Here is a 9,539-nt window from a genome sequence, read left to right on the forward strand (position 1 = left end):
CAAAGGTGAGTTGATTGATGGATCTATCAAGTGGGAGCATGCCTGACCTATATACCCCAGTGGGTGGCAAATGTGGCGCTGCCAATCTTCAACATCGGCTTTGCAAAGCATTGATGTGCTACCTTCAATACGCCTGGCTCTTCACGGTCAATTGATCCGGTATCAAGATCGCGACATTCTGTGGCTGCCGCATGAGTATCGAGGAAGCTGCTCATCTGCTTACCTAAATACACTTGTTATTAGTCAAGCGTCCGGGGCCATGTCCTTCCTCAGACTTGACGTAGAGTTGCAGACATCAGAGTAGACTTCAACTAGAGAGTGTGTCACTAGACAGGCAGGTCTACGAGAAGGCACGATGTTGATGATGGGTCATAGTCGCTTATGCGGCCACACGCCCCATCATGTGATATTCGTTGAAATCCATATCACAGTCAAGATTCTGCAGTAATATGCAGAGTGCGCTTAAGTTTCGCGTCCAACTGACGTACTCGGGCCCGTTTCGGCCGGACTGCGAGAGCAGCGAGACAGACGAGATGTGGCGCGGCTCACGATGGCTCGAGTCACATGATGTAATTGCCTCGGCACGCGGGGAAGGACGTTAGAGCATGATATTTTAAGGGAGTAGATTTTCTCCGCCACAAAGGACGTGCTGATTCAACGTCTCGTGAACTTGAATTCGTCAATCATGAAAAGACTTAGGCACGTAGCCTACGATCCCCGTGCTGACTAGGCCCATGCACAAATGTGATGATTTTTTTTCCTTCACACATACGTAGGAGCAGCTCTCACGATAGTTTTAGCACCTCTTGCTGAACCTTGCTTGCAACCAATCTTGAAGTTCCAGCAATCAAACGAATAAGGTCCTCGATGCTTTTGGACTCGCGGATCAGCAGGAGAGAGAGGTCAGCGGAAAGTTTTGCCACGATCCAGTTGCGGAACTCGACTGCTACCAAAGAATCAACGCCATATGCGTCCAGTGTCCGGTGAGGCTGAATGTTGTCGACGGGAGTGACGGTCAGTTTGCTTAACTCGACCAGTACAGCACTCTTGACGGCCTCGAGAGCTTCCTGTGCAGTCTTGGCACGCTTGATCTGATCTAGCAGATCCGCGTCGCCGCCACTATCGTCCGACGAAGCATTCGCTGAAGCCGAGTTCTGAACCAGATGTGCAAGTCGGCGTTGAATTAACCATTCAGCTTTGTTCTTGCCGACTTCGGGGATCAAACCGATGCTAGCTTGACTTTCCGCTCCGCTCGAGGAGAGGACATAGTCGAGGGTTGCAAGAAGCTCGGCGACTGTAATGGTAGTGAAGCCCTGGCGTTGCATGATAGTCAACGCCGCTGGAGTCTCACTGACAAAGCCAGCATCGCCAACGACCCCAACATTGATCGAATACCCGGCTTGGCCTCGGCTCCGTCGGTAATGGGCGAAGGCATCCTGGAAAGTACAGGCTGCCGTGTAGTTTGCCTGAGCCTCGTGTCCGCTCATGCCAGCGATGGAGGATAGGGCAACGAAAAAGTCCATGTCGCTTGGCAAGAAGTCGTGTAGGTTCCAAGTGCCGGCGACCTTGGGAGCCAACGCCGCCGTCCACTGCTCATATGTCATCTGTTCGAATACTGTATCCTGTTCGTCGAAGGGCGTCAAGTCAGCGGTGTACTTCCTCCAGCTTAGTGCGTCTCGGCTTCACTGACCTCAAGCGCCATAGCGGCATTAATGACTCCACGAACCGGGCCTACCCTGTCGACGGCGTGCAGGTGCCTGACGACAGCGCCCACCGCCTCCTTGGAGGAGATGTCACAAGCCTTCGCGAGAAGTTTGACCCCTTGCGCGGCGAACTCCTTGATGCATGCACGTGCAATGGGAGACTTATCCCCGGATCGCGACAGCGTAACGATGGTGCGCGCACCTCTCGCGCTTAGCCAGCGGATAAGACGTAGGCCTAGACCTCCGAAGCCACCCACTAAGATATACGTGGCCTCGGGCTGTAGCTTGGGGATGCTGGTGGCTGCCGGAAGTGCCTGCACACACAGTCATGTTAGTAACCTTCTAAGCTTGGGCGGGAATAGAGGGAGCATGCACGTACCGGCACTTTTTCCTCCTGATCCATAGTCAACACGACCTTGCCAATGTGCTTGCCGGCCGTGAGCAGTCGGAACGCACTCTCGATGTTGCCCAGGTTGTACGTTTGGAGACTGACTTGCTTCAATTTCCCCGTCGCGGCCAGGTCGACTACGTTCTTGAGCAAAGTTTGCACGAGGTTCTTGTCCTCGGCGATCATCTGCGTCAAGTCCACGCAAGCAAAGGTAATATTACGTAGCAGGAACTTGGTCGGCATCAGCGCATCGTCCAGGAAGTCCTTTTTGCCAATCTCGATGAAGCGCCCGAAGGACGCCATACACTCTAGGGACTCTCGGAACGATTCACCACTCAATGAATTCAACACGACATCAACGCCCCTTTGGTCGGTCGCAGCACGGAGCGCCGGCCCGAAGATGGTCGATCGGCTGGTGAAGATGCGACTGGGCGGCACTCCAAGGCTTTCGACGTGCGCGCGTTTCTCCGGTGATCCGCAAGTGGCATATACAACGGCGCCGAGATGCTGAGCCAGGATAACCGCTGCTTGACCAACGGCGCCAGCAGCGGCGTGGACCAAGATAGATTCTCCCGTCTGCAGCCTGGCCACATTGACTAGCGAGTGGTATGTCGTCGCCCAAACAATGGGCAGAGATGCGCCTAGCGCGAACGAGACGTTGTCTGGGATGCGGGTGCACACGTCGCCATGAGCGATAGGATAATTGTTATAGGCCTGAGCGTGGTAGCTGCACACCCGGTCGCCAACCACGTATCGCGACCTCATGTCGCTGCCCACTTCAAGCACCGTGCCGGCGCAGTCGTTCATCATGCTTGCCGAGGCTCCAAGCTCGCCGGTGGCGATGAGCACGTCGCGGAAGTTGATGCTGCCTGCGCGAGCCTCGATGCGGATCTCGTCCGGCTCCAGGGCACGCGCGCTCTCGTGGTCATCCACCCATCGGAACGTCTCCAGCAGCCCTTGGACCCCGAGCTCGACCTTAAGTGGCCTCGAGCGGTCCAGGAACATCGTCGGCTTCGGCTTGGCGCGTGCCATGGATTGTTCAACGTATCGCTCGAGCTCTGGGTTGTTGAAGAGCCGGTTGACATGGATTTGTCCATCCCGTTCGGCGAACTCGCAATCCACCTTGGCGGTCGGGCGCTTGAAATCCATGGTCTCAGAGGTTAGGAGCTGCGTTAGCAAGTGACTCAATCTTTCGTTGGCGCCGTAAGGGACGCTCGGATCAAGATCGAGCGTAATGTAACGGGTGTTTGGTTGTTCCAACCTCATGGACCGAGCGAAGCCGAGCGTCAACGCTCCATTCGGCACGGGAGTCTTTCCTGTAGCGCCTCGTGTGATGAACAGCATAGCCTTGCATGACAGTGCGCATCGCTGGAATGCCTGCCAAAGCGCAGCATCCATGCGGCCAGACAGCGCTTCGCACGTGTCCGGACCCAAGATGAGCACCGTACGTGCTATGTCGTGGATGTGCTCCAAACCGCCAATGGTTACCTGGCGCACGGCAGTGCCCAAGCGATTGCGGAGCTGTTCAGCCACGTTTTCAAGGCCCCCCTCCGCCTCAGCGTCGAGCTTGCCGCTCGCGAAGTGAAGCGAAAGTTCACTCAAATCCGGCTTATGCTCTTCCGGAGTCTTGGCGAGGATAACGCTGATGGATCCGCCCTCTGAGGCGGCGTAGTCGGACACGAAGACTGGGTCCGGTTGAAAGCCCTGTTTCTCGAGTGTCTGCTTCCACTCGTTCTCGGAGAGAATGGCTGAAGTCACCCGACCCTCGCTGGCGCCCGCCCACCATCCAGACAAGGAGCCAAAGATGAGGTTGTAAAACGGCTCGAGCTTGGTGATTTCCATTAGAATCAACGTTCCACCCGGACGAAGCAGCTGACGGAGGTGCTCCAAAGAAGTCGCTATGCTGGGGGTGGCGTGGACGACATTGCATGCGATCACAATGTCGTAGCTTCCGAGTTCGAAATCCTGGGTCTCAGGAAGCTCCTGTAGGTCAAATGCTTTGCAATCGACGATGTGGGAGTATTCGGCCAATTTTTTGGTGGCGGCAGGGAAGAATGCCGTGGATATATCCGTGAAGTCGTATTGTGCGACCAGTGGATTGCCCTCATGCGACATTGCCTGCAGCAAGGGCAGAGTGGCAGAGGCTGTTCCACCGCCCACCTCTAGTACACGGAGAGATGGGTTGTGTAGGCCCATCGTCTTGCAGTACGCGTTGATCTGCTCATAGCAGCGCTGGTTCCGAGGCTCAGAATACAACCTGCCGAGCAGATCGTTCGGAGTCAGGAGGGCTATGGGATTTGCGGTGCCGACGAGCAAATCCTGCAGTTTGTCGCCAATGATCTTCACGGCTTCGAAAAGGGCGATTGACTCGGACATCTTCACGTCTTGCTCCTCCACTGCACCTGACTCGATGGGATCAAACGGAGTAGCCATCAAGGTTTGCATCCACGCGTACCACAACTGTTGATAGCCCGCCGCGACTTGGTGTGTCTGCACCTGGTCCAGAGCCCGCTTCACGTGAGCGCGGACCTCAGCTGTAAGCGCATCGTTGACCTTGCGGGCGGACTTGACAGACAATGCCGAGTTGCACGTTTCTACGATCTGCGCCTGTGTGCTGCTCGGAAAATGACTCACCCACTCTGGGCTGTGAGCCAACTGTCGTGTTGTCTCCATCTTAACACTCCCGGGCAATTCTGCCAGATTCACCCCATGCACGCTCATCATAGGCTGGTTCTGCGACTCCACCTGGACGTCCCAGCTAGTACCCTTCTCCGTGGCCAGGGCATATGTGACCAACTCGGCTCCGGCTGAGACTTCGAAAGCCGTCGAGATGACGAGTGACCGGATAAAAGTAGGCACCACGGGTGTCTTGCCTTCTCGTTCGACTAGCAGACTGGCGCAAATGCCGTGGAAGAGGGTAGAATCAAGCATCCCAGGGTGGACGACGTACGGCGAATCTGCAAAGGGATGGGTCGAGGCCTCCAGACTTGGCATCTTATTCTTTGTCACGGAGGAATCTGATCGTCCCTGCAAGTCCACCACGTTATCGAAAGGAGCGTACCATTCCATCCCGACCTGGCGAGCGGTTGAGTAGAAACGAGTCGAGGTGATGTGATGCGACAAAGCAGCGACACTGTGCTGCTTGACTTCGGTGATGTCGTGTAGACGATCTGTAAGCATAGTACTATCAGTGACGGCACGGATGCGACCACGACAATGCTCAGTCCAGCTCGCGTCGGATTTTATCGAGAAGACTCGGAACTCTTTCCACTCCTGGAACGAAGCCCTGGCGCTGTGGGTTTCCGGGCGCAACGACAGGCAGATCTCGCGGTCCGTATCGTTCTCCGAGAGCACCAGCGCACGAGAAAAGCTACAGTTACTGAACGAATAGCCGAGAACCGTCTTCGACTGGCCGTCGGTCTTGAAGGCAGCCTGTCGGCGCATCGCCTCGAGCGCCATCGCAAGATATCCAGCCGCGGGGAAAACAATCTGGCCCTGCACCATGTGGTTCTTTAGCCAAGGCAATTCTTTAAGTCGCAGGAAGCGACGCCACTTCGGCTCGGTATGGTTCACGTCGGCGGACAGGTTACCCAGCAGCTCATGCGGCAAGAATTGACGATGAGTGAATTCGCGAGAGACGCGGCCTCCGTGCCAATATTTATTCTTGTGGTTGAAGGCATACGGCGGCACATCGTTCAAAATTTGAAGTGGACGGGACCGGAAGCCGCCATTCGCGTGGTGAAGGTCGACTGGCGCTCCCATGGTGCAGAGGTCGGCGAGAGCGCGCAGCATGCTCTCCGCCGCGCTGGACTTCCTGTTGAGACAAGTCGCGTAGTGAGCACGTATCGAAGATCCCAACTGTTGCAGCGTTTCCTTGACTGCGCCCTGCATCTGCGCGTGAGGTCCTACTTCCAGAAGGAAATTGACGTGGTGTGCCGAGTCATGCCGTCCGTCAGGCTCGCTGCCTTGCATCATACCTCGCAAGGCTCCTGCAAATAGGACAGGCGAGGTCAGGTTGCGTGCCCAGTAGTCTGCATCGACTAGAAACCCAGCGGGCAGCTTTTTGCCTGTCAACGACGACATCATCTGCCCGGCCAGTGGGCGTGGCTTAATGCTCGCTATGGCTGAACGGTACTCGTATTCTATGCTATGCATCATTGCGGAATGGTACGCAGCTCCTTTTGTCTTAAGCTTGCGGTTGAAAATATTATCGTCCTGAAGTAGGGCTGCGACAGACTCAATACCCCCGTTACTGCCCGACAGCGTTACGCTCCCGGGGCTATTGTAGCATGCGATCTTCACATCGCTGGTGCCCGTGCTCTTTATCCGCTCCACGTATGCCTGCGCTGTGTCAGCAGACGTGCCGACGGCGAGCATAGCTCCCGAAACGCCAGTGGAGATCAATTGAGACGTCAAACGCCCACGATGGTACGAGACAGTCAGCGCGTCTTCGAACGAGAGAGCATCCACAGCGTAAGCTGCAGCAATTTCGCCGCTGGAGTGGCCCACCACCGACGTAGGACGCTGGCCCAGAGCAGTCAGCGTGTCAACTAGAGCTAACTGTATGGCAGTCGAAAGCAGCTGGCCATATTCCGGTTCGTCCACATGTGAATCGTGGGGTTTGTCATGGCTGAGCTCGGTCAGCACGTTCCAGGTACAGCCAAGCGTTTGCAGATGGGCGTTGGCCCGCTGCAGAGACTGGCGAAAAGCGGGCCAATCCTTGATCATCTCCCGGCCCATATTATGGTATTGGGCACCCTGGCCTCCGAACACATAACCGACGCTGCAGTCTTTAAATGGTGCTCTGACCGCTGTGGGCGTTTGTTGTACGATGTCGAGCTGTGCAAGTAAATCGTCGAGGTCATAAGCCACCACGGAAGTACTCCTGTCATGAACAGTGCGCTTGTTGATTGTTACGGCCAAGCGATCCATAAAGTCATCGGCGTTGTCCCACACAGCGGCCGACAGCTTTGCCAGGTACTGTGCTAGTCTTTCCGCGTTCGTATGACAGCTATACTCCTCGGCACCGCTCAAGATGAATACTCGCGGTCGGTCCGTGGCCTCATGCGACTCGTTAGAGGGCGCTAATGGGGCCAAGCTACCTCCAATATTGGTGTGTCCAATTGTGTCATTGATGCCATTGCTGCTAAGAACGCCATTGGTGCCATTCAGGTTTGCGCCGCCGGATCCATTTATGCCATTTGTGATCTTAACACCGTCCAATCCATTGGTGCCGTTGGTACCGTTGGTTCTTTCGATAGTTTCAGTCCCGTGTGTGTCTCTGATGCCATTGTGTCCATTAACATAATGGCCCTCATTGGTGCCATTGATGCCATTGGTGCCGTTGATGCCGTTGATGCCGTTGATGCCGTTGATGCCATTGGTGCCGTAGATGCCATTGGTACCATTGGTGGCGTAGTCAACATCAAGCTTTCGAGTGCCGGTGAGGCCGTTGCTGGAATGGCGTTGCTCATGTAGAAGATCAACAATAACGTGAGCGTTAGTGCCACCGTATCCAAAACTATCAGAGCTAGTTAGCCCCCGCCTTTCCCAGAGGTGGGGAGGTCTCACCTGTTGAGAGAAATTCGTTCGAGAGCTCTCGGCTCCAGCGTGGTCGGTATCTGTGATGTGTAAGCCGGGGCCGCGGCCACCTTGTGATAGTACGTTGGTCCTTTATACCTTCAAGTTCCAGCTTTCGAGCGGGATAGCCTTATTTGGGCTTTGATAATTGACTTGCGGGGGTATAGCTTGATTTTCGAGCATTAAAATGCACTTAATCAGCCCTGCAATACCAGCGGCACTCTCGGTGTGGCCAATATTTCCCTTAACAGATCCAATGACCAGTGGCCCTTGGCTTGATTTTCGGGGCAGAGCGAGGACGTTAGCGATTGCCTGAGCCTCGATAGGGTCGCCGACCGCTGTGCCAGTCCCGTGGGCTTCGACGTAGTCCGTTCCAGTTGGGTCAAGCCCCACCTCTGCATATGCCGCGCGGATTACTTCTTCCTGTGCCTCTCCACTAGGCACACTAATGCCTTGGGGTGTTCGACCGTCTTGGTTCAACGCTGAATTGCGAATAACAGCCCGGATTCGATCGCCATCTTTAAGCGCCGAAGAAAGTGGTTTTAATACGACACAACCACAGCCCTCCCCTCTGCCATAGCCGTTGGCGCGCTCGTCAAAGGAAAACGAGCGACCTTCTGGTGAGAACATCTTTAACTTGCTTTGATAAGTAAAGCGCTGAGGATCCAGTAAGAGATTGACCCCAGTGACGACGCTCATTGTACTTTCGCCACTTCGTAAACTTTGGACAGCGTTGTGTAACGCGACGAGGCTTGCAGAACAGCCGGTATCGACTGTGAAACTGGGACCCCGCAAATTAAAAAAGTACGACACGCGGTTGGACGTAATAGCAGGCCCAATGCCAAGGGTATGGTAGAGCTCCTGGTATTCTGGATCTCGCGCCAGGATTTCGCTGTAGTCAGAACTCCACTGACCAACATAAACACCGGTACGAGAGCCCCAAACCTGGCGAAGTGTTAAGCCGGCATTTTCGAATGCTTCGTATGCCAGCTCCAACGAAAGGCGTTGTTGAGGATCCACTGCTTGAGCCTCTACAGGTTTGATCTCGAAAAAGCTGCAGTCAAAAGCGGCGATGTCTTGGTTCAGGAAATGGCCTCCCGTGGTGTTGGTCGTACCAGGGTGAGCATTTCCACTATGATGGAAGGCTTTCATATTGAAACGCTCCTCGGGCACCTCGCTCCATGCTGATTTTCCTTCGGACAGGGCATCCCAAAGACGGGACGGCTCTGAAGCGTCGCCGGGAAAACTGCAGCTTATGCCAATGACGGCGATAGGTTCTGGGCTCGTTGGGGAAGCCATGTTGTTCGCGTTGAGTTGAGTGTGCGACTCTCATGACCCGGTAGAGACGGTGCAGTATTGATCTCAACAGGCTAGAGGCTCAACTTAAGACGTAGACTGAGCGTCGAGCACAGGCGATCCTGAGAGTTATTCGTCTACGCAAATGTTCATAAAAAGATCAATATTGGCCCTAAAAATAGCATGTTTTACCCAGCCTTAGTACGTAGTCGCGATTATTTGATAAGCTGCAATTGAAACGAGGTGCTTACGGGTGCTTATCAGCTCGTGAACATTGCATAGTCACTCCGTACAGCTTAGTGTAAACATCGCATCTGCAAAGGCGAGAAGTTGCCCCTATAGTCTTACGTAATATGCCTCAGTCACTAACGGAGTATTTTGTATCATACTCGATGGCGCATTGGAAAAAAAAGACACGAACATAGCGAGTAACTCAATTTTTGGAAATCAGTCGTATCACGGTGCATTACACGTCTGCCTGCGGCCGCGACGGCCTCTGCAGGTCGCTGCGCGACCCTCCGTGCCAGAATGACCCCTGCAGAGTCACCGTCGCGGTCGCAATAGGCATGGTC

General features: G+C 54.8%; 1 protein-coding gene across 1 annotated transcript; it reads right to left on the minus strand.

Annotated features, from left to right (window-relative positions):
• Positions 1 to 785: 785 nt before the first annotated feature.
• M409DRAFT_71690 (uncharacterized protein) lies at positions 786 to 8,970 on the minus strand (the record flags this gene model as incomplete). Its single annotated transcript, XM_033819283.1, has 6 exons — positions 786 to 1,622; positions 1,691 to 2,017; positions 2,083 to 7,152; positions 7,507 to 7,612; positions 7,663 to 7,712; positions 7,771 to 8,970. 6 exons carry the CDS (start codon positions 8,968 to 8,970, stop codon positions 786 to 788), a joined length of 7,590 nt encoding a protein of 2,529 aa, XP_033659229.1.
• Positions 8,971 to 9,539: the final 569 nt, after the last annotated feature.

The sequence above is a fragment of the Zasmidium cellare genome (genome assembly GCF_010093935.1).
Source record: "Zasmidium cellare ATCC 36951 unplaced genomic scaffold M409scaffold_109, whole genome shotgun sequence".
NCBI lineage: Eukaryota > Fungi > Ascomycota > Dothideomycetes > Mycosphaerellales > Mycosphaerellaceae > Zasmidium > Zasmidium cellare.